The sequence below is a fragment of the Aquarana catesbeiana genome, linkage group LG11 (assembly GCF_042186555.1).
Source record: "Aquarana catesbeiana isolate 2022-GZ linkage group LG11, ASM4218655v1, whole genome shotgun sequence".
Lineage (NCBI taxonomy): Eukaryota > Metazoa > Chordata > Amphibia > Anura > Ranidae > Aquarana > Aquarana catesbeiana.
In genome coordinates this window covers 100457543-100485127 of record NC_133334.1, presented here as the reverse complement: position 1 = coordinate 100485127, position 27585 = coordinate 100457543, and the positions used below count along the sequence as shown (strand labels likewise).

Below are 27585 nucleotides of genomic sequence, written 5' to 3'. Positions count from 1 at the left end.
TGCCCTGTAAAGCAGCAGCATGTGTAAAAAATCAGTACTGTGCTGGGTAAATCAGCAAACTTCGAGGGTCTGGTTTTGTCTTTTTAGGGTCTTTTTTCAGCTCTAGGCTTATTATAAATATTCACTAAAGCTTACCTAATATTAAATCCTGAACATATTAATAATTGTATTATTCTGCATGATAAAATATATTTCAGATCAATTTAAAGGCCATAATATTTAAATTGGTGAGATTTCTCCAAACCTTCTGTCAGGGTAGGACATGATGGGAAATCTCTCCATTGGGGACACGGGAAACAAATACATTTTTTGTAGTGAGAAAGGGTTAGAACTTATGAAAATAATTGTATTTCTGTTTGTTTTTCTGTCCTAATGGCAAATCCACCTCCTATTTCTTGCATGAGCATCAAAAAGAGAGGAAGTACAGGAAAATCTCCTCAATAGGTTCACAGACAGAAATAAAAACCTGACAATTGTAACTCTTACCCATTTAAGCCAAAGCTTAAAAATGGCAAGAGAAAGAAAATTTCATTTTATGGGTTAAATTAACATTATGGTTGAGGTTTATGGATTTAGTTGTGGTTAAACATTATGTTTATGGGATAGGCATATAGTTATAATGGACCAGTCGGTAAATTTGTGCATGCATGAAATGTCATAAACTACAGAAACTGCATATTTTAAAAAAAAGTATTGGTTTTATTATGAAAAATTGGTCACTGAGTCCTAGGCAAGTTACTTTGCCTAGGTTTAGATGTGGTAGCTAGTAGGATAATGTAATCAATCTGCTGCTGGAAGGCAGGCAGGCAGAAGCATTTCTCCAGCCCTCCAGTAATCATGTAGATCTTAATTATGTAGTAAGTCACAAAGTGGATGACAGCAACAGAAGGCAAAGATTTGTGTGACAACGAAGATGGGAGAATACAGCCAACAACTGCACAGGCACCAGAAATCGCCTTGTTGTTTTATCTATGAGTCAACATCTCGGTCCAGCATGTAGACACTTACCCTGGATGATTTCTGAGCTGGTGGAGTTGATGCAAAAACAGGAAGGTATTGTAACTAGAGTTCAGCAATACACAACAGCCCCAGCGGGGAGGCAACCCAACCGGGAACACTCACAGACTATAACAGCAAAGTGACCATAGATGACCATAGATGATATTCTAGCTGACAGCATATGTCTTGAGGAGTGGGGTCGGGCCTGGCCAGTCTGAACCCAACTAGGGATGTCTCCAAGAAGGATGACATGTTCCTGCACTTTCCCCACTCCTCTAGAACCTTTCCATGATGCTAAGTACTGCGTATGCTACCACTTGCAAAATGCATGTCAAACCTGGGAGCCAGGGCATTTATATTGCCTAACCCAAGTTGGCCACCATAGTCACATAGTGTGCCAGCATCCAATCCAAGGAAACCATAGAGGAACCAGGTTTCTCTCTTTTTTGTTTACTTTTTAGCTAAACTTCAGCTTTAATGATTCCAATTGATCCATGTGGCAGGGGTAAGTGCTTTGCTAACACACTTTGCGTTAATAGGTTACATAGTTACATAGTTAGTCACGTTGAAAAAAGACACAAGTCCATCTAGTTTAACCATTAAAAAAAAAAAATCATACGATCCCATATACACAATCCTATACCCACAGTTGATCCAGAGGAAGGCGAAAAACCCCAGCAAAGCATGATCCAATTTGCTCCAGCAGGGTAAAAAATGTCTTCATGATCCCCCGAGAGGCAATCTGATATTCCCTGGATCAACTTTACCTACAAATGTTAGTACCCAGTTATATTATGTACATTTAGGAAAAAGTCCAGGCATTTTTTAAAGCAATCTACTGAGCTGGAGATGAAATCTCTTTTCCTCTAGATGTAAAGAGTGCCCTCTTGTCCTCTGTGATGACTTTAAAGTGAATAACTCAACACCAAGTTCACTATATGAACCTCTTATATATTTGTACATGTTGATCATATCCCCCCTTAATCTCAACTTCTCAAGATGGAATAAATTCAGTTCCTCTAATATCGCCCCATAGCTGAGCTCCTCCATGCCTCTTATCAGTTTGGTTGCCCTTCTCTGCACTTTCTCTAGTTCCCTGATATCCTTTTTGAGAACTGGTACCCAAAACTGAACTGCACATTCAAGATGAATAGGTGTTCCTTTTTTATGATCATGGCAACAACTTTTCGTAATAAATAATACTGTTTCAACCAAACAGCCAAAACTTTGTTTTTCTATAGAATAATACATAATTCGGTACTATAAATACTGCTCGATTCATGACTATAAATAACCTCGCCAATAAACAGGTCCTGCAAAAAAAACGTATCCCCACTTTTTGCACTGCTGACAACATTTACAAGATAGGATAGATAGTGAGGGAAGCCTCATAGAAAAAAAAATGCTTTTCTTTAGTAGAGTAGGAAAACCCCTGCCAGATTTCTATTTCTTTATGTCTTGATGATGCAGATTCTCTCACTTCCTGCTTGGTGGGACCATAGTTAGCAGGATTGGAAATGTGAGAAAATGTGAGAAAATAGCTGCAAATAGCAGTGAAGACCAAGTTCTACTCCTTCCCCACTTTATACAATACTAGAAAAATAGTTTCTCCTTGACATAGATTTTAAAGTGGATTTACTGTAACTCCTAAATTATAAACAGTTTTTAGTTTTTAAAAAAAAAAATTAAAAAAATGTGGCATACATTAAAAACAATTAGAGGCTATGTGAAGTAACTGCAAATATTGTGACACGTCAGGGTTTCTTAGCTCAATGCTAATGCCAAAAGGGAGAGTTTACTCAAAGCCAGATATAGTTTTCAGGGCTTGCCTGCCAACTTATATTTAAAGAAATGCCAACAAATCACATAGGCATATCTTGCCACGCAGGGGGTTCTCTCCATCACTGCAAAAATGTAACATTTAGCTTCCTGGCTCTTGTGGCAGCCTCTTTAGGATCCTCCTGAACCTTAGTACCTTTTTGGTCCTCTTGACCATGAAACACATCCCAGTGTTTATGCACAGCCGCTGCACCTCAGCTCTGTTTCATCCTTACAGCTTTCTAGCTGCTCTGTCCCATATGGACTCTCTCTCAGGCTCAGGTCCTGCTATATCCTGACCTGAACACCATGGTGCATAGCAGCACCTCTCATGGCTCCCTTCACACACTAACCTCCTTGGGAGGGTGAGGCTCTGAGCTCTATCTCTGGCTCTCATATGAAGCCAGCACACACCTGTGTCATAAGTGTTCTTGCTTCTTAGAAAATCTTGTGTAAACCACCATTTTAAACAGTGGCACGGGCTCACCCTGCTACAACATGTCTAGGGGAACTTGAGTTATTTTTATTGGACCATAGAAAACATGGTAAAAAAAGTGGCTGTCGAGTGTTACACCTAATCATAGCGATTTACTGGCATTTTTAGAAAAGTATAACAAGCGTTTTATAAGCATATTACAATTGTTTTACAGCTTCAAGCATTTTTGTTTAGCCAATAGAAAGCACTAAGGCGAGGAGATGGAGAGTAAATTAGGGGTGGAGAGCTGCTGTTTAAGCAAAAAACATGTGACAAAATGCTTGGAAAATGCTAAAATCAGAAGTCTACGGGGCCAAAAACACTTATAATCTGCCAAAAATAAGCTCATGTAATTTTTTTAGCAACAGACATTTTGCTTCAGATGACAAACATGCTCATATGTGAACAGGGGCCCTTGAAATTAGGATAAATTGATAAAATATGCAATTGAGTAGTAACCTGATGGTACAAAAAAAAAAAAAAAAGAAAGAAAATGGCAAATGAAGAAAACAAAAATTGTGATGCGGATACATCCTACAAAGTTCCATATTTTCTTGAAGTTTAATAAATGTACTTCTGTTCACAAAGTTACCAACTTGTATTGTTTCTGTTTTCTCAGAGGTGTCGTTATGACTCTTGTAGCTGTAAAGACAGTGAGAAGTGTATGTGTGCTGCACTCTCCTCCTATGTCAGGGCCTGCGCTGCTAAAGGGATCATCTTGTGGGGATGGAGGAAGGGCATTTGTGGTAAGTGCTTTTTTTGCCAGTATATAGTATTAATTAAGTAGACTGATTGTAAGAGCTGTTTTCTTCTTGGTATACATACATTTAGTGTCCCCATGTACCCTACCACTTAAAAATAACACATTAGAGTATATGTTGGGCCAAAATTTTTTGGATAAATTGGGGAAGGATTAGAATCACTGTCTAATTTTTACTGCTATCATGGGCTCCGCTAAGAAGAAGCACCCTCCCTATCCTGCTGGCAGTGGTTTCACCCAGATAGGAAGTGAGAGAAAATGTGCAGCAATGACACAAATGACACAAATACAAATTTGACAGGGGCCTAGCCTATCCCCACTTCACTAAAAAAAAAAAAAAAAAAAAAAAAAACATTGTCATATCCCTCTGTGTTGCTGTTGGAGAGTTTCCCTCACTTTCTGTCAAGTAAAACATTTTCAGCAGGTGAACAAGGGTGGGAAATCTCTCTAACAGAGCCTTGAATAGCAGTAAGAATAAATGCCATAAAAGAGGATTATTTAATGCTAAAATGTGCCATCATTCCAAATAAAGCTAACTACCAAGACCTAACATGTGGCTAGGACTTTATAGACACCTACAAGTTAAACAGATGCTAATGAAGTTCTAAAACCACAAACAATCTTTATTTAGACAAGCATTAAAAAATAGTCATGGCTGATCAAAGTTCAATTTGTGTAGTCCTTAATAACTGATACAATGCTATACCACTATTTTGCTCAACATATTAACAGATGACATGCAGACACCACAATTTGAGCGCCCTTCGCACATGTCGAGAATCACAATTAGCCAGTGATTACCTACCAGTATTGTTCGGTTCGCACCAGTACTTGCAAACAGACAAACATTTTTTGCGAACATGCGAACACTGTTAAAGTCTATGGAACACGAACATGAATAATCAAAAGTGCTCATTTTAAAGGCTTATATGCAAGTTATTGCCATAAAAAGTGTTTGAGGACCCAGGTACTGCCCCAAGGGACATGTATCAATGGAAAAAAAAAGTTTTTAAAACGGGCGTTTTTTCAGTAACAGTGATTTTAAGAATGCTTAAAGTGAAACAATAAAAATTAAATATTCCTTTAAATATCGTGCCTGATAGGTCCCCTTAGTCTGCCTATAAAGTAGCACATTTTTCACATGTTTAGAAAAGTACTGCAGCAAAATGACATTTCTAAAGGAAAAAATGTAATTCAAAATTGCTCACGGCTGTAATGTATTGCCAGATCCCGGCAATATACATAAAAAATCATTAAAAAAAACAGCGTGGATCCCCCCCCCCCCCCCCCCCCCTGTCCATACCAGGCCCTTCGGGTCTGGTATACCACGCCAATTTTTTTTCTCTAAATGGCGTGGGGGTTGACTTAATACGTGTTAAAGGAGAGGGGAAAGAAAAAAAAAAATTGAAAGAAAGGGAAAAGACCTTCTTTCAAGTGCTGTGCTCTATATGTGTCATTAACTTATTACACGTGAAAAAAGTAAAACCAAAAACTCCAATTTTATAAAAGTGTTATAAAACTTACTTAAATTATTCAAATATTAGTGCTCTATATATATTATTGACCTGTTATGTGTGAAAAGAACAAAAAAAAAAGGGGGGGGGAGTGATAGGGGGGGTAAACCCTCCCCTCGTTTATAAAGGCATTATAAAATAATTCAAAAAACATTTCCAGTGCTTGTGCTTTGTGTATATTATCAACTTATTACGTGAAAAGAAGAAAAAAAAAAAGGGGGAAGGGGGGTGAGGGGTAAACTTATCCTATTTATTAGTTGATTATATAAAAATTCAAAAATATCAAGTGCTTGTGCTTTACCTCTGTTATTTCCTATTAAATATGAGAAAAGAAAAGGGGAGGGGGATAGGGGGGATAAACCCTCCCCTCATTTATGAATATATTATAATAATTCAAAAAATTTTCAAGTGCTTGTGCTTTGTGTATATTATTAACTTATTACGTGAGAAAAAAAAAAGGGAGGGGTAAGGGAAGGGGGAGGAGGGGGAGAGTGGAAGAGGTAAGCAAATGCCTCAGAGGGAGCCATCCCATATAATCAGCATACGCCACACATTCACTAATTTAATTTAATAGTCTTATCAGCAAACAACATATACAGAAAAAAAAAAAGATATAAAAGAAATGTTGTGGATCATTCCCTACTTTTTTTTCCCCATTATCAAATTCCCCTTTAGAGTTTTTCTTGACTTCCGGCAATGGCTTCTAATTAATTTTATCTAACACTTTATCAGTTTTCCCACTTTGCCCATATTTTTTTCAAATCTGTCCTGTCTATTTCTGGTCTTATAAACCCCCCTTTCTGCCTCCATCATCTCCTCCACCTCCCTTTTCCATTCTCCTAATGTGGGGCATGTAGCCTGTTTCCAGTACCTGGGTATTAACCTCTTTGCTGCGTTTAGTAAATGTGGTGTGAGACTATTTTTATAAGATCTTGTGGATCCAATAGTCCCATGGAACAGGAAATGTATTGGTGTTAATTCTATACATTTATTTGACATTCTTTTGATCCATGGGGGTATTTCTTCCCAAAATACCTTGATCTTAGGACATGTCCACCAAATATGAAGATATGTACCCCTATCTTTACATCCCCTCCAGCAACGAATATCTGCATTTGGCTATATCTGTGCTAATCTCCTCCGGGTTCTGTACCATCTAGTCAAAAATTTGTATGACATTTCCTGAATAGATGAGCTTACAGATGATGAGTGTGTTACTTCTATTAATTTTTTTCTTTGTGATGGAGTAAATGTACAGTTTAGTTCATTTAACTCTTTAATAAAATATGGTGTTGTGGTTTCTTGTTCGCTAAGCATTAATTTATACATCTGTGACAATAAATGATTGGGTTCTGATATCTTCATACACATATTCTCAAATATGGTTAACGCATTTTGGGGCCTTATTTGGTGTTCTATTTTTTTTTAAAGTTTTGCATTTGGTTATATCTCCATCCTGCCATCTTCATGTCTCCTTGTAATGATGTCAGTTCTACTTGGGACATAAGAGTGCCTAGGGGGGCATATCTTAAACACATTGTGTTCCCTCCTGATTCCCATGGACCTAGCGCTCCCTTTTCTTCCCCAGGGGGGAACCATGGATAACCCCCCAATGGGGCTAAAGGAGATATCGTAGGAGCATATTTACCCGTTTTATTTATTCTATCCCATACTGCCAGTGTGTTTCGAGTTAATGGAGATGTCCCCCGTCCTTGGCTGGTATCCATGGTGCCCCCGCTAAATCCCTTTCTGCCATGTTTTTTTCAATCAACACCCATGCTTTGTTTTCAGAGTCATGACACCAGTTTAGTATGAGTACCAGAGTCATTGCTCTGTAATACATTGCAATGTCTGGAAACCCTACTCCTCCCTCCTCTTTCCTTCTGCGTAAGATGTTATATGCTATTCAAGCTCTTCCATTCTTCCATATGAAGGATAGGAATTCTTTACGTACCAACAATGTATATAGAGTACAATATTGGAAAAGCTTAAACTATTTTTATAGCACTCTTATCAAACTGGGGCTTTTTTTTTTCTCTTTTTTTTTTAAGGTATGGGGGAGGGGGTGTAGAGGGAGCCATCCCTGTTGTTGGCGTGTATATATAAACCAGGATATTGAATATTGTCCTCTGTCTTGGGGAGATGAGTCATGTAAATGTTTATTGTAATAAGAGAAAAATGTTTATTAAAGAATGAATTAAAAAAAAATGGCGTGGGGTCCCCCCCCCCCCCCAAAATCCATACTAGACCCAAAGGGCCTGGTATGGACGGGGGAACCCATGCCATTTTTTTCTTAATTCTGTCATAGGGCTCCCCTTAACCACTTCAATATACTTTATTATATATTGTACACTGCACTATATGACCTGCACTGTATTATATATTCTACAAGGAGGGCGTGCAGGAACAGTCCCTGCTGTTAAATATTATTTAAAAAATTATAATTACATGCCCCTGTTAAACAGGGGCAGAAACATTGGGCCTTAGGTGTTGGTGGTGCCAGAACACTAACCCCTCACAGTTACTCATGTTGGGTGCAGATGTTGGGTGCCTTGATGTTAAATATTATTTCAGAGGCTGCTTGCCCTCTTTTAGTGGCTTGTGAGCGTCTGCCACTCCTTGGAAGCCTTCCGGACATGATGGGTATTTTTTTTTTTAACACCGCACTACAATGTATTATATACTGTGTACACCGCCTGAAGTGTATTTTAAACTGTACACACTTTATTACATACTGTATACACCGCCTGCACTGTATTAGAAACTGTACACCACCGAATCTGACTGTGTGTATATATATATATATATATATATATATATATATATATATATATATCAAATACACTGCCTGTATGGACTGAATATAAAGTTTACACTCTATATATAGGAGTATATATATATATATATATATATATATATATATATATATATATATATATATTAGTCTGACTGTATATATATATATATATATATATATATATATATATATATATATATATATATATATATATATATATATCAAATACACTGCGCCTAATCTAGCTCAATTTCTCTATCTCTGTCCACTATAACACACTATACGGGCGCTGTGTAAGCATTCTTATAAAGTGTGGGACGTGGACTTAGTCCCCTTGAGCCATGATTGGCCAAAGGCACCCTGCATGCGGGTCAGGTGTATGCTTTGGCCAATCATCATACAGCAATGCACTTGCAGTGCATTAACCACAAAAGTTTGTCTAAATAAAGATTGTTTGTGGTTTTAGGATTTTGTAGCATTTGTTTAAATTGTAGGTGCCTATAAAGTCCCAGCCACATGTTTGTTCTTTGTACTTAGCAGCAAAAATCAAACAGTGGTTTATATCAGAGGTTTATATCAAAGGTTATATCCCTTTTCCATTCCTTCCAAAGGTTTAAAAAAAATTGTGGCATACACTTTTAGATTTTACATATCATTATATTGAAATATATTTTTTCATTTTGAGTATTTTGGTCATTTCCTAATTTTATTTTTTTAGTACACTATTTAGATGTAACTGAGAAACAAAGTATTTTATGTTCATTAAATACTTCAAACACAATGTGAAATTCCTCTTTTGTAGACAAGTACATCGATTCTTGCCCGTCTAGCCAAATCTATCTATATAACCTGACCACATGCCAGCCAACCTGCCATTCCCTGGCAGAAGGTGAGAAAGCCTGTGCCAGTGGGTTTACTGCAGTTGATGGCTGCGGCTGTCCAGATGGAGAGTTTCTGAATGAGAAGGACCTGTGTGTACCCATATCTCAGTGCTCATGCTACAATGATGGCTCATACGTGAACCCACTGGAGTCCATTATTAAACCAAATGAACGTTGGTAAGTACAATGATAAAATCTAATGGCGGCCAGCTGGCCATAAACTTGTGGCATCGGTCAATCGTCTGATTTTCATGATTTTATTAGGTTACTCATGGCAGAATAATCAAATCACATTGTTAATAAAAAAAAAAAAAATAATAATATTTTGAAGACATATTTCATATTTAAAAATCTGTGCATTCTATATTTCTACAACCCATTAAAGAAACCATTGCATAGTATTTTCACAGTCCTCAAAGCTGAAGTCTACATAGATGTAAAAGACCTAAATGAATGCAGCTCTCTATTCACTAATGCATCCTCATTATTTGTTTAAGAAACCTGAATTTGACCTGGTATCAGCCTCTCACAGTCCACTGTATAACAGAGCTAAATAGGAGAGGAAGAATCAGCACAAGAAACTAATCAGCTGACAATGAGAATTTTGATAGGAGTAGAGAGCAAATTGACAGTGTGACTGACCATTCGCAAACTGGGGGCAGGCACATGAGAGGCTTTGCTCAGAGGAAATTAGTTGAATTATACTAGCTATCAGTTAACTCAGAGGACTGAGGAAAGCTTGTGGTGGATACAGAGTAATGCAGGGACAGAAAGAGTAATGCAGGGGGCAGACTGAATGTATTTCAGCAAAAGCTGGTCACAACACGTCATTCATAACCTGATTGATCCACAAAGAACTATATATTTATATATAATTAAGGTCAATCAGTGTCCAGCAGCATTGTGTATTTATTTAATAAATCATGCATTTTGCATAAAATCTCTTTTTTATCTGCTATAAACAGTTATAACTGTGACAAAAAAACAGCTTAAAAGAGAAGTAGGGGTGGGGTTTTCTCCAGTATCATACTTACCTAGGTGGCTGCTGCATCTGTCCCCTGGCGCCTCTGCACTGAGAACCGAGCAATTGAACACCGCTGATCGCTTGGTTCTGACAGCTCCCCGAGCAGAGAGCTGCTGACTGTCATTCACAGCTCTCTGCTCTGCCCCCTCCTTGCTTACTGGAGCGCTGGGCTGTGGAGGGGGCGGGGGCGGCCAGCTCAGGCTCTCAGCGGCTCGATCCAGGGTTCTGGTGGATCCCGACATTGTGGTCATGATGGTGCAGTGCCTGGACCGACCTCTGTGACTTCAGCCCGCTCTCTGCTGAAAACGGGTCACAGGAGTGCAAAATGAACTGCACTCCTGTGATTCATAGAAGTACACCCAAACAAGCTTTGGCTGTACTTCTCTTTTAACCCCCCTAGTGGTATTCCCGATTCTGGTAGGGGTGGATTTTCAATACCAAAAGCCAGACTCGGGATCGCATCGCAGGATCCAGGAAGAGTTTACTTACCTTGTCCCCTGGTTCCTGCGATGTCTCTCCGCTGTGATCGGCGACGCACGGGGACGGAGTTCGGCGGCAAATTCAAAAAGTGAAACACACAGTATAGATACAGTAAACTGTAATCTGTAATCTTACAGATTACAGTACTGTATCAAATAATTACACATCCCCTTTGTCCCTAGTGGTCTGTCCAGTGTCCTGCATGCAGTTTTATATTATAAATACTGTTCTTTCTGCCTGGAAACTGGAGATTGTCCATAGCAACCAAAACTGTCCCTTTACATCAAAAGTGGCTTTAGAGCAGCTAGAAAACAGCGATAATAAATTAGAATCACTTGCAGAATTGAGTGATAGTGATTTGTGGGAAAATCCATCACCAAACACTAAAAGTAACGAAAGTGACAATTCTGCAACTGAGCAAATTTCAGTGTTTTTGATTTGATTACATTATTGAATAATTTTTATTATATTATTATTTGTTATAATTATTTATAGTTATTTATTATATTATAATTTTTTATTTCGTTTTTCAAAATTTATCATACCCGGGATGTCTACTAGACTGTGGTTTGGACAGATTTAAGTGAATTATTCCTAAGAATTACAGGCCTACAATATAAAACGCCAAATTTCTGTGCAAAATAATGGTACCGCTTTCAGCACCTAAAATCTGAAATAATCATACCGCCAGGGAGGTTAAAGCAGTTGTATACCGCTGGAAATTTTATTTTATTTTTTTTTCCTGCAAGGCATTGCATACTAGCATAATATGTGGAACTTACCTTAAAATGAAACTGTTCCAGCGCCACAATGTCAGCGCTGAAGCCGCATCCATTTTTACCCGTCTTGCTTCCGGGTTCGCAGGCGCCGGCTCTGTAATTGAGCCGCGATGACGTCACTCCCGCATGGGAGACGCACGGGAGGCGCTGTTCATGGCACAGGGCTCGGAAGGAATGGCACCCATGGCCTTTCCTTCAGAGTGCATGCGCCAGTGATGTCACTGCCTGCATGCATTGTAAATATCTCATAAACGGTGCAAGTTTAGGTAATATTTACACTACCTATAGGTAATCCTTATTATAGGCTTGCCAATAAGTAAAAGACAGCAGAGGAAGTTTACTTCCTCTTTAAAGAAGGATTCAAGGCACAGGTATGTTATACATTGGTTCAGCTTGGACAAATGTAATTATGTATATACCACACCTGCCCGATGCCCCTGGAAGCTGGAATTCACTGAAGCAGACACTGCTACTCCGATGAGCTCCACTTGCTTCTGGGCTCTGTGCCAAGTGACTGCACCTCTACTTACTGAGCACAGGAACTCAGCTGCTCAGCACAAGCACCATTCAGAGAATGCTTTGCATTTTCCCCCCTTCCCGGACAGGTATGGTATATGGTATACAGTATATACAAAGCTACATTGGTTCAGATAGCCCAAAGTAATATGTATAGCATACCTATGTCTAGAAATCTTCTTTAAAAGTGTAAAAAAAAAAAAACTGTAGAAAATAGTTAGTACATATACCTGCACTACCTTCAGTTTGCATACTGCAGAGTGTGTTATCATGAGCTTTCTGACTAGATCCTGGGAACAATGAGGATCCAAAATCAAGTCAGGATGAGCACTGTTCAGTCATTCACAGGAAGGCTTCCTCTGATTGACTGAGGCGGAGATTGTGATGTCATCCACCTGCCTCTCCACCTCAGCCAGAAGACATTCAGAGACAGGAAGTCTCACCCAAAGGAACTATTTAAAGTGAAATGAAACCTGGGGTTAGGCTTCAAAGAAGCAAGCATCTAAAACAGCATTAGGCTTTTTTATCAGAACTTATAAAATTTGAAGAAACCTAGCATGTTTTTTTGACAGCTTACATCTTTAATAACTCAAGTTAACCAGTAAAGGTGAACCTTTAAACCTTCAAATTTCAACATTGATTGATATCGATCGATATCCATGAGCAGGGCTTTTTTTCAGCGGGGACTACTGATGCTGGCTGCTGGGGGGATCTATGGTCACTAGGGGGATCTATTGTTGCTGGTGGAGGGTCTATTGTTGTGGGAGGGGGGTTAATTGTCTTTGCAAGGGATCTACTATTGAGGGAGGGGTCTATTATTGCTCGCGGTTGGGAGATCTTTTATTGCTAGTGGAGGTCTATTGTTACTGGGGTGAGGGTATTTTTTGTGGCAGCTCTATTGTTGCTGGGGGTATATTATTGATTGGAGGGGGGTTGTCCATCGTTGTTGGCTGCAGGGGATCTATTTTATTGCTTTTCTTGCTATCAGTATCAAATTCTATACAAATTACTTGGTTCTGTATTCTCTAAAAGGGATGGTACTGGGAGGTGGGTAGGGGGTGGAACCCAGGGTCGGTGCTCAGAGGAGTGTAGGGGGCGAAGACAAGGGGTGATTCAAAATGAAGGAGTACCTGCACCTATTCCATGAGAAAAAATCCCTATCCATGACTAAGCACATAAAATGGTAATGGTGTATGTCTCTTACTTCTTTGCCTTCTCACTTTGTCAACTAGCACTTGCCATGATGGGAAACTTGTTTGCAGTCCTTTCCTTGATAAAGGTAAGGACATTTACATCTTTTTCTTTTATTTTGCCTTTTTTAATAAACAGATGGATGAATCATTATACGGTTATTTTACAGTAAGACTTAGTGCCTCTGTGGTAAAAAGAAACTGCTCAGCTACTCTTTATGAGTCAGATTGCCCTGAACTTTGCAGAAATAGGCATAAGGGCACATGACAGAGTGGGCTGAAGGAAGGAAATGACGGGTATGGGTTTATGAACAGGAAGGGCTTAAATAATGACAATGAAGTGGCAGAGGACAACATTCAGATAGAGAAGTTTGTTCCAGCTTTCTACCCTGTTTTAGAATGGAAATGCTTAAGAAAATAGTTTAGAAGGGACAGTGCATGTGGATCTGCTTAATTTTTTTAAACTGTGTCTTTGATGTTAATGTTACAATGTTATTATTGGAAATGTTAATTTATCATGTATTATAGCTTTGGCCATAATGTGTCATAGGTAAACATTAGTGTATCTGTCAGCATTTATTGAATTAGGGTTGTTTTATGGAGGATATGGAATATATTTTGTTTTACCCAAGCTTCCGAGCCTCTGCCCTACTGAGGACAAGTTATTTTTGATATGAGGCTAATCTGAGGTTTCATTTCAGTTTGTTCCAAAGAAAAAGTCTACTATGACTGCAACAACCAAACAAATGCCCCCAACCAAAGGAGTTGCAAGACACTTGCCATTGACAATGTAAGTGTACCTTTTATGCATTTTGGGGAGTGTATATATTAAGATTATAATACTGAGTCTTTAAATAATTAATTTTATTTTTTATTACCTTTGTTTGGCATAATAGTTTCCAACAGCATGTCTCTCAGGGTGTGTTTGCCCCAATGGACTTCTAGATGATGGGGCTGATGGATGTGTTCCTGAGGAAGATTGCCCATGTAGCTACAAACAAGATATTTATTCCAGTGGGACGACGATCAATGTGGACTGTAATACATGGTAAGCAGATATTTCAATATGCTTGAAACATGTCCTTTACAACTCTTCTTTTGTGATTTATACACTGTTGAAGTATACAGTATATGTACATTGGGTACATAGGACTCTTTAGCTGCCATTAACATATAAATGCTATAAAATGCAATATACCAGAACAGAATCTTTTACAAAAAGCCTTAAAATTACATATGAACAATTGAGAAAGATTTGTGCAATAATATCTGTCAATATCCCAGCAAATGACACTTTACACCCTGTAATAACCTCTGAACACACCGCTGCTACTTTTAGTTATACAAATAATTATTATTTTCATTCATTTGGGGTTTATTCCTGCAGTTGGATAAGGGTAATTTTTAAAGTCTGTCCAGATCACAGATCCATTGATAAAATAGGGTATGACCATTCAGAAGTGGGAGTTCTCTATATACTGCTGATAAACAGAGAAGGGAAGGGGACTCTCAAACCCCTGATGAACTAGGAGTGGAACCTGCCCATTTCTTACATCTTTAAAACTTAATGGTGAGAGTCTTTCAGCTCCTCTGTCTGCATATCTGCCTTATGAGGGGCTCTTATTTTCCATGTTGAATTTTCTAATTTAAAATGGTTGTAAACCCTTACATATACCCAGTGAAGCAACAGGCATCAGGTGAAACACAGAAATGAAACAAATTCTCCTACATATATTGTACCTGCTTACCTGTTTATCTGCAGTCTTCTCTACAGCCGTTCAAAGTCCAGAATTTATAAAGCTTGGTTGAGCTGTCAAAAAAGGGGGCGAATAGTTGAAGTTACACTCTGCAGAGCTCAGTGAGGAGGGCTCCCCTGGGGCTCCATTTCTTTTCCATATATTTCACTTTAGGATGTGACACAGAGTTTTGGGTCCTCCAAATCTTCCTGGTTGGTTTCCACTTCTCCTTTTCTCCTTTTTCTGATTGGGGAGAATAGACAACCCCCCCCCCCCCCTTCATATTTCATGTCTGAGGTTTACAACCACTTTAATCTATTTCATCAGGAGGTGCTGGGACACACAAAGATGGGCAAAAACACCAGTAACTGAGTTGGGAATTTTGATAGGAAGTGCTTGTTGTTGTTGAAGTATCCAAGACATAGGAAAGCCAGAAGATGATTCAGTTGACTGCACTTTTAGGATTTATTCACACCTATGCATTTTTCCCCTCTAGTGTTTTTAACTGAAATCAATAAAAATACATTAATACATCATAAAAAGCACTGGAATGCCCTTTATATTCAATGTCAACTTGCCCCATAGCACATGCATCAAAACATGTTGACGTACATCATGATTAGTTGATATGCTTCATGATGCATCGACATGCGTCAATTTGCACACCTTAATGAATGCATTGACAGCAAAATGGTCTGCAATTACCTGAACTGCCCTGATCATGATTCTGAAAAGATTTTCAGAAGATTTGCTTATGTTTGTACATGTGATTTTTTTTCATTCTTGAAGAACCCATGAATGAAAAATACAATAAAACAAAAATAATGGTACACAATCATACAGTTCACATGAATGTGAATATCTTTAGATTTGTATAAACTGACTATCTGTATTCTGATCATTAATTCACAGCTTTTGTCAGAGTGGACGTTGGACTTGCACCAATAATGTGTGTTATAGGACATGTTCAATTTATGGAAGTGGTCATTACATCACATTTGATGAGAAATTGTATGACTTTGATGGGAATTGTGAGTTTGTAGCTGCCACGGTAAGTGACCCTATAGTTATTTTAGCTGTGCATTGTTTATAAATAATGCAGTTTAGCTGCTTTAAAAAAATAAATGCCAGCAGACAATTTTGTGTCCTTGCTGTATGATGTACATATTTTATCTAAGCTTTTTATAATTTAATATTTTATATTAACTAACTCTATTTACACTTAATGGCAGTATCCTTCAGCTTTAAAGCCCATTAAAAAAGAAAGTTAAAAGCAACTTTTTTAGCAATTTACTTTTAAAGTTTATTCAGATGCTGTCCACTGCAGTAATTCTGTTCCACCACTAAATAAATGGTACCCCTCTTTTAAATTAAATAATGGTCAGCATCCTTTACCCAACTTCCTCTAAGCCCAGCAAGTCAAGGACTTGCCTCATGGAGGCTTAAAAAAAGCTGGACCCTTTTTAAAAAATAGGATTTTTATAACAGCTTACCTGTAAAATCCTTTTCTTGGAAGTACATCACGGGACACAGATCACCACAGTAATAACTGTATGGGTTATACGCCACCATCAGGTGATGGACACTGGCATAATTACAGACAGGAAGGCCCCCTCCCTATATAACCCCCCACACAGGGAGTACTTCCGTTTTTGTAGCAAAGCAATATACATATATCCCAAAAGAGGGGAGGTCCCGTGATGTACTTCCAAGAAAAGGATTTTACAGGTAAGTTGTTATAAAAATCCTATTTTCTTTTTCGTACATCACGGGACACAGAGCAACACAGTAATAACTGTATGGGATGTCCCAAAGCAATGCCATCTGAGGGGAGGGAGACACAAAAAAACAATGCAGACCACCGTCAGACGTGAAGACCTATACTGCTGCCTGCAGAACACTGCTCCCGGAGGCGGCATCCTCTTGCTGACCTACATCCACCAGGTAGAATTTCGTGAATGTATGTACTGATGACCATGTTGCGGCCTTGCAAACCTGAGCCATGGAGGGTTGATGATGAACTGCCCATGAAGCACTAACTGCCCTGGTAGAGTGTGCTCTAGGACGAAAAGGCTGAATTTTCTCTTTTAAATCATAGGCCTGGATAATGACCTGATGGATCCACCTAGAAATAGTCGATTATGATGCTGCTTTTCCTCTTCTGGAGCCTTCTGGTAATACAAGCAAAGCGTCAGTTTTTCGTATCTGAGCCGTTGCTTCCAGATAGAATTTAACCGCTCTTACTACATCAAGAGAATGTAGTAAGTTTTCCTCTGCAGAACATGGTTCTGGAAAGAACGAAGGTAGAGAAACATCCTGGTTCACATGAAAACCGGATACTACCTTAGGTAAAAAGGATGGACGAGGATGTAAGACCACCTTATCCTTATGAAGTATCAAGTATGGCTCTCTACAAGAGAAAGCCACCAACTCAGAGACCCTTCTTGTGGAGGTTTTTGCAACCAAAAATACCAATTTCTTTGTCACAAGGACCAAAAGAGTATCAAATATTGGTTCAAAAGGAGACTCCTGAAGGACCGACAAGACCAGGTTCAAATCCCATGGGCACAGAGGTGATCTAGCCAGTGGATTTATACGCAATACTCCCTGTATAAAGGCCCAAAGTAAAGAATGCAAAGCCAGAGGTTTTTGGAAAAAAACTGACCAAGCCAAGACCTGACCCTTGATAGTACTCAAGGCTAGTTTCATTTCTACTCCTGATTGTAGGAAGGCGAGAACTCTACTTATGACAGTGCAAGGATGTCAACCCTTGTTTTTGCACCAAGACACATAGGCCTTCCAGACCCTATAGTAAATAGCCCTAGATGCCAGCTTCCTTGCATTATTCAGGGTAGTTACCACTGAGCCTGAAAGACCCCGACGTCCTAGAACGAAGGCCTCAACAGCCAAACCGTCAAATTTAGTGTTTGTAATGCAGGGTGGAACACTGGCCCCTATGAAAGCAGGTCCAGTTTTCTGTTGAATCTGGTCGCTAATAGGTCCACATCCGAGGTACCCCACTTCTGACATATGACCAGAAAAACGTCGGGATGCAGAGACCATTTTCCGGGAAGCAATTGCTGGCGACTCAAAAAATCTGCCTGCCAATTCTCCACTCCTGGGATAAACACCGCAGACAGGCAAGGAACATGCTCTTCTGCCCAGGCCAGAATATGGCTTACCTCTTTCTGGGCGGCATGACTTTTGGTGCCGCCTTGGTGATTGATATAGGTTACAGCCATGGCATTGTCGGACTGAATACGGACAGGATAGTTTCGTAATCTGCTTGTCCAAGCCCTTAGGGCCAGGCGGGCCGCCCGAATTTCTAGAATGTTGATGGGCAAGGCCCCTTCGGACTCTGACCACTTCCCCTAGACCGAGTTCCCTTCTAAGACAGCTCCCCATCCTAAGAGAATGGCATTGGTTGTCACTACTCTCCAGGTAACCGGTATGAAGGTTTCTGCGACCGAGACTCACGCTTGGAGTCAAGCTCATGGGGCAATCCAAATCCTGTTGCAGTAACCTTGAATGGAATTGGGCATTGGAAACTGCTTCAAATAAAGCTACCATCTTTCCCAACAACCTCATGCAGAGGATTCACCCTTGTCCTGACCGTGTGAACTAGTTCTCTTATAGCGCAAACTTTTGCCTGGGGTAAAAACACTTTCTTGTGGGCTGTGTCTATAACTAGACCCAAGTATTCCAGCCGTCTCACTGGCTGTAGTGATGATTTTTCTAGGTTAAGAATCAAACCTAAATGCTCCAGATATTTGACCCTGTTTACCACACTGTGATCTAGCCCTGTTATGGACTGATCTATCAGCAGCAGATCATCTAGGAATACCCTGGGCTCTTAATCTCGCCAAAAGCGGAGCCAGAACTTTTGTAAATATCCGAGGTGCAGTGGCCAACCCGAAGGGCAAGGCCACAAACTGAAAATGTTGTTGTTTCACTGCGAATCACAGGAATCTCTGATGAGCGGGAAATATTGGAACATGGAGATAAGCATCCTTGATGTCTATTGATGCTAGGAATTCTCCTCCCCTTAGAGTGGACACTACAGAGCGAATCTACTCCATGTGAAATGAGCGAATGTTAGGAACTGGTTCAGACCCTTGAGGTCCAAAATAGGTCTGACATCTCTGTTCGGCTTTGGCACCGTGAAGAGGTTTGAATAAAACCCCAACCCCTGTTCTCCTAAGGGAGTCTCTATGATCACCCCCTGAGACAATAGTCGGACTAGTGCCTGGAATTAAGACCTTCTTTTTATTAGGTCCTTGGGAACGCCTGATTTTAGGAAGCGAGACGGTGGAAATTCCCAAAACTCTAGTTTGTATCCCAGAGACACTGTGGAGATGACCCATCTGTCCTGGATTTCCTCCCGCCAGACTCCTGAAAACTGTCGAAGCCTTCCCGCCACTCGATCGAGCGTCGGCGCCCCTTCATAAGGAGGCCTTGGGACTCTGCTTTGCAGATATCTGCCCCCAGGGCTTTTTCTGGTCCTTCGTTTGGTTCGGAGGCCTTCCTCTCGGAGTTGACGGCAGAGGCTGTCGTAACTGCCTGGAGGCCATTGTCCCTGGCGATGGAGAGGCAGAACATTTGAAAGAAAAACGCTTACTCTTTCTTTTTACTGGAAGAAGGGTACTCTTTCCACCCGAGATTTTTTGGATGTATTTATCCAAATCATCCCCAAACAATCGTTCCCCATGAAAGGGAAAACCAGTCAGCAGCTACTTACAAGGCAATTCTGCTGACCAGTGCTTAAGCCACAAAACCCTGCGCATATGAACCAACAGAAGGGCAAGGCGAGATGTCTGATGAATAGAAGCTTTAATAGCGTTAACCACAAAACAAAGGGCTCTAGGCAGTTCTGCCAGATCCGGGACCTCTTCCCCTTTTATGACTTGTTTCACTTTGTCTTTAAGGGATTGTAAGACGTCGATTGCCGCCACTGCACCAGCCATGGCAAACAAGGCTTTAAGCAATATCTCCAGTCTCTTATCTGCTCTACCTGAACATTGTCTACTGGACAAGTAAGACTCTCATTCAGAGAAGAAACAGCCGCGTCTACTGCTGGCACACTCCACTTTTTAGTAAATTGCTCCTCCATAGGATAGATCTGAGAGAATCTCTTAGGAGGGATAAAATGCCTATCTGGATGATGCCAGTCAGCATAAATAAGCTGTTCCAGCAATGGGTGCATAGGAAAAGCTTCTTTGCACAACTTTAACCGTGACCAACACCTTAGACCAGGCATGTCCAAAGTCCGGTCCGTGGGCCAATCGCGGTCCGCTTTCCAGTTTTGAATGGCCGTCTGGTTATCTGGACATATATTTTAGCGCCGGGGCCACAAAAGATATATATGTCCAGATGCCTTGGAGGGAACAGGGAGGAGGCGGGACGAGTGCCGTGCACACAGGAGTATTTCCTGTCTACACGGCAGCCTCTGTAATAGGAAGTCCTGTCTCTGGCGCTGCCATTGGACGACTGTTCTGTCCATCAAAGGAGGCAGGACATTCTAGTAAAGAGGCCACCAAGAAAACAGGAATTTCTCCTGTTTCTAATCTTTTTGCGCTCGTCCCGCCCCCTCCCTGTCCCCTCCAAGGCTGCACATGGATGGGCATCAGTCAGGCTGCACTGATTGTGAGTCTGCATTCCTGGCAATAATGGGGGGCTGCATTCCTGACAATGATAGGGGCTGCATTCCTGACAATGATGGGGTCTGCATTCCTGATAATGGTGGGGGCTGCATTCCTGGCAATGGTGGGGGCTGCATTACTGGCAATGATGGGGGCTGCATTCCTGGCAATGATGAGGGCTGCATTCCTGGCAATGATGGGGGGCTGCATTCCTGGCAATGATGGGGGCTGCATTCCTGGCAATGGTGGGTGCTGCACTAATGGCAATGGTAGTGCTGCATTCATGGCAATCGTGGGGCTGCAGATGGGCACTGACCCTTATTTTGCTTCATAGTTCTTTATTTAAAATTTATGTTTTTTTCCTGAAACTTCCCTCTTAAAGTGAAGGTGCGTGTTATACGCCAATAAATAAGGTATATCCAAATAACACGCCCGAGATCATCTCTTTACTCACCCACCGCCACAAAGGCAGGAGGATTCTTTTTGGGCGGTGTATTAATGCTCAAACTAACACACAGCTTGAATTTTATTGGTTCAAAGAATGTCAGGCAAAATGGTCGGCCCTCACGCATGTTCACTTCATCAAATCTGGGCCTCTATGAAAAAAAGTTTGGACACCCCTGCCTTAGACACTGGCGAAAAAACTGAGGTACTCCCTGTGTGGAAGGGGTTATATAGGGAGGGGGACTCCCTGTCTGTAATTATGCCAGTGTCCATCACCTGAAGGTGGCGTATAACCCATACAGTTATTACTGTGGCGCTCTGTGTCCCGTGATGTACGAAAAAGAAATCTCATCGCACCTAAATCCATAGTACATTGTTAACATGCTCTTTGGCGTGTACTAACGATTGAAAAAGCATGCATGTTAGCAAGGTACGTGGGGGAACCATTAAGAATTAATGAATTCATGTACTTTAAAACCTCAGATCAGCCTCAATTCATGCACCTCCAGGCACCAAATCAATCCCAATTCAGTTTTAATACTGCTTTAAAGTAATGAAGTTGTTTAACTGACATAATCTCTTAAAGCCTAGGGCAGGCAACCATGGTTACCCCCATCAACACAGACAGTGTTGACAGGGGAATTTCTCCCGCTTAGCCATTGTGTTCTCCCGGCAGGGGGCAGGGGAAGTCACCCCACCGAGAGAATACTGTTATTATTGCATGTAAGATCCGGCAGGCTGGTTGTGCCCAAGTTATTCAATCAAACAACTTGGATACATTCAGCCTGCCACACGGTTTGCATCTCAGATGGTTCCTGCTTAATTGTCCGAGATTCAAACCGTATATGGCTGGCTTCAGCCCAGCCAAAAGATATTTTTTAGATTTAGATTTTTTTTTGTCACATTTGTGTTTCTTTCTATAACCCCATTGGGGATCTGTTGTGACTGGGACAGGAAAGCACAAACAGCAGTAAAAAAAAAAAAAAAAAAAAAAAAAGAACATTCTGTTTCTAATTCTACTTAAAATGTGTTTTTGGTTTTTCTGCATTCGATGGAGAGATTTCCCATCACTTCATGTCCTGAACACTATGAACAGGGGCATTCCTGTGCAATTCTTATGCGATTCAGTACAGTGCAATTTAAGCTTATTTATTTTGAATGGGCTCAGATTGTACTGCATCACACCAACAGTAGTTGGAAACACTACTTTTGGAAATTCACTGCAACTGGATTGCATGGTACTTTTGTACCGTGCGATCCAGTGCAGGCAAAGTCAATGTGTTTGCAACCTGTGTTTGGGGTGTTGTTAACCTAACATTGACACTCACTGCAGTGCATTTTAAATGTAGTATGGGAAATGTGCATGGATTGCATCGTGTTCTAGTGTGAACCTAGCCTAAAAGAGGTTGTAACACTTCTCTGCTCTGTCAAAAACCAAAAAAAAAAAAAAACACTGAAAAGTTAAAAGTGAATGTTCAAGATTGCTTTCAATAACAATGTATTTTCAGGATTACTGTGGTCCCAACCATTCCACTGGCACCTTCAGCATTGTCACAGAAAATGTCCCATGTGGCACAACAGGAGTTACATGTTCCAGAGCCATCAATGCCTTTCTGGGGGTGAGTATCCTAGAATTCAATATCTTGGCTGGTCCTAGATAAGTGTAAATAATTTAACAGAAATGTTCCCTCAAATAACCCAACACATAATTTGGGTGGGTCATTTGTATAACTAAAGAAAGCCTGGGTTCCTCCAGAGGTTGCTAGGGGGTCCTTGAGCAGTGAGAAATGACTGCCTCTCAGATAAGATCCCACTGATACCATTGATCTTTTTAGCTATGTTTAGGAGGTAATTCTTCACAATGACCACAATTATTAGAAGCAGTCTTCCCACTGACCATCACACTAATGTATTATGAGTTGTAGATATAGTAACTTTTAGCAGGGGTTCTCTGAGACTGGAAAGTTCTTTCAAAGGTTCTTCTGTGTGGAAAAGGTTGAGAAAGACTGCAGTAGGGTGTCCATATAGTTAGCCTTATGTTTTTCTTTACTGTACTTCTACTGACAACTTCTACTAACAACAAAAATGGGGTACTATTCCTCCCAGCGACACCAACTATTTCTCCGCCTAATACCAAAGTTGGGCATTGTTTAGTTCCACTGGGCACAATCCGACCCCCCTAAAGTTTGAAGGACAGTAAACTGGCTCTTTCTTCATAAAGTTTGGAGACCCCTGCTATACAGAGTACAGATGGTTCTCCCTCATATCCCATGGAGAGAATCTACCATGTTTGTATCATATTTGTATTTGATTTTGGGGAGACATCTGTTCTTTACATTGTTGATTAGATAATGTCACACCAAATCTACTAATTATATAATATGTTTGCAAACTTATTAAAAGTCTGTTAAAAAATCATATATAATAACTAAACGTTATTATTCTTTTTTTTTGGCTTATCTCAGAATAAAATACTTAAATTAGCAGATGAGAAATTGGTGGAAGCTTCAAGCGAAGGTGCAAAAAGTGTGAGTTACCTGACCCGTGAGGTTGGTCTTTACCTGGTCATACAGGCAGACAATGGTATTCTTCTGATTTGGGACAAAAAGACCACCATATTCATCAAAGTTTCCCCTGTATACAAGGTAAGACCTTTTTATACAAATTTTCTCACAAGTTGTCCTTATCATGCAGAAAAAGGCAATACATGTTTTCTTTGCACTTTTGTTCCCACCTTGTCTGAACCTGCCTAAACTACTGTATGTTCAGGCCTGAAAACCTCTGAACCCTGAAAAAATACCATTGTTGATGGCTTTCTTCTTTGAAGCCCCTAAACTAACAATGGTAGCAGAATATAACTCACCCTTTCCCCACTCTCCAACCATGAAAACATCTTTCTTTTTGGGTAATGCCAGATTTCTGGAAGAGGAAGTGCTGGCCGGCAGAATGTAACTGTGGGTTGATTTAATGAAAATACAGAGTGCACAATCTGGTGCAGTTGTGCATGGTAGCCATCATCTCTTAACTTCAGTTTGTTCAATTAAGCTTTGTAAATTAAAAGCAAAAAAAAAGAACGGAAAGCTGACCCCTGTGACTTTAACACCGTTAACACTTTACAAGACATTTTTCCACTTTGTCAACGTATGCAACAAATGTATTATTGCGTCTACGTATTCTTTTCAGACACACCTAGTCAGAATTGGAGTTTAAATATGTCAACCCATTTTTTGCTTAATTCAAGGCAAAATAGAACATCCTGTATGAGATTAAAAATCATGTTTAGAGTGTATTTAAAGCCAAAGCTTCTTTTTAGTTGTAGTGTAAAAAAAGGAGAAAATCCTCTATCAAGTTGTTTTTCCAAGCTCAGTGCTCTTTAAGATGGGCAGCTGGGGGAGGATAAAACACTCACCCTCCATCCACCCGAACTGTCCGAATACACCTGCACTGGGATGTACAGTGCTGTAGCTGCGATCCTTTGCATTTTTCACTCGGGTGGAGAATTTGACAGGCAGTTCTGCCTGTCAGACTCACCCATTGAGCTTAATGGTGCCGCAATGCAATTGTGTGCCATGCACATGATTGTGACGTGGTAGTGTTGCATTATATGAATAAATCAGGTGGCAAGAAGGAGTTATAATGCTTTCTCACCACCTGTCAAATGCCCTCACACAAAGACAGCAATAAAAAGCTGAAAAATGATCCAGTCCCTCACCACTCAAAACAAAAAAATAAATAAAAAATCTGCCTTAACACACACATTGAGAATACATTAAAGATTTTCACATTATTATTATTTTAGAATTATTATTATTGTGCACAAGATTTTGTGTCTATAAAAGGTATTTTTTCCTCCTTTAGGGCAATTTGTGTGGGTTGTGTGGAAACTTTGATGGCAATTCACAAAATGACTTTATGGCCAAGAACATGTTACAAGTCGTTAATGTGCTGGAATTTGGAAATAGCTGGAAGAGTGACTCTGCCTGTCCTGATGCAACAGAGGTGATCAACCCCTGCTTTAAGAACCCACATCGTAGGGCCTGGGCTGAGAAGCAGTGTGGACTAATCAAAAGTGATGTCTTCAAAATCTGTCACGGCAAGGTATGGTGATGAGACTTGAGTTTAGCAGATAAACTAACAATGACATTGTTTTTGTAAGTTTTCTCCAAGTGCAAGAACTGAGTAGGTTAATGGGTCAGGGTTTTGAATATGCCTATGGGTAACCCTTTAATGACTGCAGGTAGTTGAAGCTTAGATGCCCAGGCCAATTTTAGCGCTGTCAGGTCATATTGTTTAAAAATGCATTTCACAGTTCATGGTGAATTTTTATTTTTGCACTGTAACAACTGCAGCCATTTATGGTTATGGTCACTACTGCAGATTGTGAGCAGAAAGCGCTAGCACAAAACATAGTGTATAGCTTACTTTTTTAACGCATAGTTTTTTCCCTTAACTTAAAATGTACAAATGCAGTAGTTAATATTTAATAAAAAGTGTTTTGGGTGACTGGATTACCTTTGCTTTTGTAAAGTTTTATATGTGGACATATAGGGGTTGATTTACTAAAGGCAAAAAAACTGTGCACTTTGCAAAGTGCAGTCGCTCAGAGCTTAGTAAATGAGCAGAAGCTCTGCTAACTTCCATCATCCAATCGCGTGCAAGCAAAAATGCTGTTTTTTTATTTTTTTTATTTTCCTTGCACCTGATTGGGTATTATTTACCTTATTTATTAAGCTCTGGAGCAACTGTGCTTGCATAGTGCAACTGAACTTTGCAAAGTGCACAGTCTATTTGCCTTTAGTAAATCAACCCCATAGTATTTATCATATTTTTTTTCATATAACTATAAAGCTTAAAGTAATCGTTCAGTTGTTCTTTTTGTGATAGGTGGATCCACTTCCATTCTACGAGGCCTGTGTGACTGATGCTTGCGCCTGTGACAGTGGTGGAGACTGTGAATGCTTCTGCACAGCGGTAGCTGCCTATGCTCAGGAATGCACCAAAGCCGAAGCCTGTGTCTACTGGAGAACACCAGATATATGTCGTGAGTAGAGTATTATATAGCTCAGGGGTGGTACATTAATGTGGGTTTCAGGTTGCATCCAGTTCAGTAAGCTGAGTGACCTCAAAGTTAACCACTTGACAACTGGGCACTTAAACCCCCTCGTGACCAGACCAATTTTCAGCTTTCGGTGCTCTCACACTTTGAATGACAATTACTCAGTCATGTAATACTGTACTCAAATGAATTTTTTGTCCTTTTTTTCATACAAATAGAGCTTTCTTTTGGTGGTATTTGATCACCTCTGGGTTTTTTATTTTTTGCACTATAAATGAAAAAAGACCGAAAATTTTGCAAAAAAAAAAAATTTTCTTTGTTTCTGTGACAAAATTTTGCAAATTATTAATTTTTCTTCATAAATTTTGGCCACAATTTATACTGCTACATATCTTTGGTAAAAATAACCCAAATTAGTGGATATTATTTGATCTTTGTGAAGCTGTGGTGCAAATCATGAGGTTTTTGATGTCATTTTTTCCCACAATTCTTTGCAAAATTAAGTTGGGGTTTTTTTTGTTTTTTTTCCACAAAATTGTAATTGTAATAGATTATTTCTCTTACATGGCATGTGTATACCACAAATGACACCCCAAAATACATTCTGCTACTCCTCCTGAGTATTACGATACCACATGTGTGGGATTTTTTCACAGCCTGGCCACATAAAGAGGCCCAACATGCAGGGATCACCGTCAGGTGTTCTATGAGCATAAATTACACATCTAATGCCGCGTACACACGACCGGACTTTCCGTCAGAATGAACTCTGATGGTCTTTCCGACGGAGTTCCGCTGAAACGGACTTGCCTACACATGAATACACCAAAGTCCGTTTGTTTAGAACGCGATGACGTATGACGGGACTAGAAAAAGGAAGTTCAATAGCCAGTAGCCAATAGCTGCCCCTGCGTCATTCTTGGTCCATCGGACTAGCACACAGACGAGCGGTTTTCCCGATAGGAACTGAGTCCGTCGGAAAAATTTGAAACATGTTCTATTTCTAGGCCCGTCAGAATTTTCGAAAGCAAAGGTCCGATGAAGCCCACACACGATCGGAATGTCCGACAGAATGGTTCCGTCGGACCTTTTCTGCCAGAAAGTCCGGTCGTGTGTACACGGCATAACTTGTTGACTACCTATTACACTTTTGAAGTCCCTGGAGCTCCAGGACAATGACACGTGACACTGATGTGGCACTGATGACAGATGGCACTGATATGTGGCACTGATGGCACATGACACTGGTGTGGCACTGATGAGAAATAGCACTAATACGTGGCACTGATGACACGTGACACTGATGACAGATGACACTAATATGTGGCACTGATGACATGTGGCACTGATGACAGATGGCACTAATACATGGCACTGATGACACATGACACTGATGACAGATGGCACTAATATGTGGCACTGATGACACATGACACTGATGACAGATGGCACTAATATGTGGCACCGATGACATGTG

The 27585-nt window shown here is 40.2% G+C and overlaps 1 protein-coding gene across 1 annotated transcript in view; it reads left to right on the top strand.

Moving 5' to 3' along the window:
• LOC141112210 (mucin-2-like) overlaps positions 1-27585 on the top strand; it is a 245720-nt gene that overhangs the window by 50690 nt on the left and 167445 nt on the right. Inside the window, exons 15-24 of the mRNA XM_073604810.1 lie at positions 3912-4038; positions 9166-9421; positions 13276-13322; positions 13935-14023; positions 14130-14281; positions 15882-16020; positions 22561-22671; positions 23518-23697; positions 24911-25150; positions 25937-26093. Coding sequence (XP_073460911.1) covers positions 3912-4038; positions 9166-9421; positions 13276-13322; positions 13935-14023; positions 14130-14281; positions 15882-16020; positions 22561-22671; positions 23518-23697; positions 24911-25150; positions 25937-26093 — 1498 coding nt within the window. The remainder of the gene's footprint in view (positions 1-3911; positions 4039-9165; positions 9422-13275; positions 13323-13934; positions 14024-14129; positions 14282-15881; positions 16021-22560; positions 22672-23517; positions 23698-24910; positions 25151-25936; positions 26094-27585) is intronic.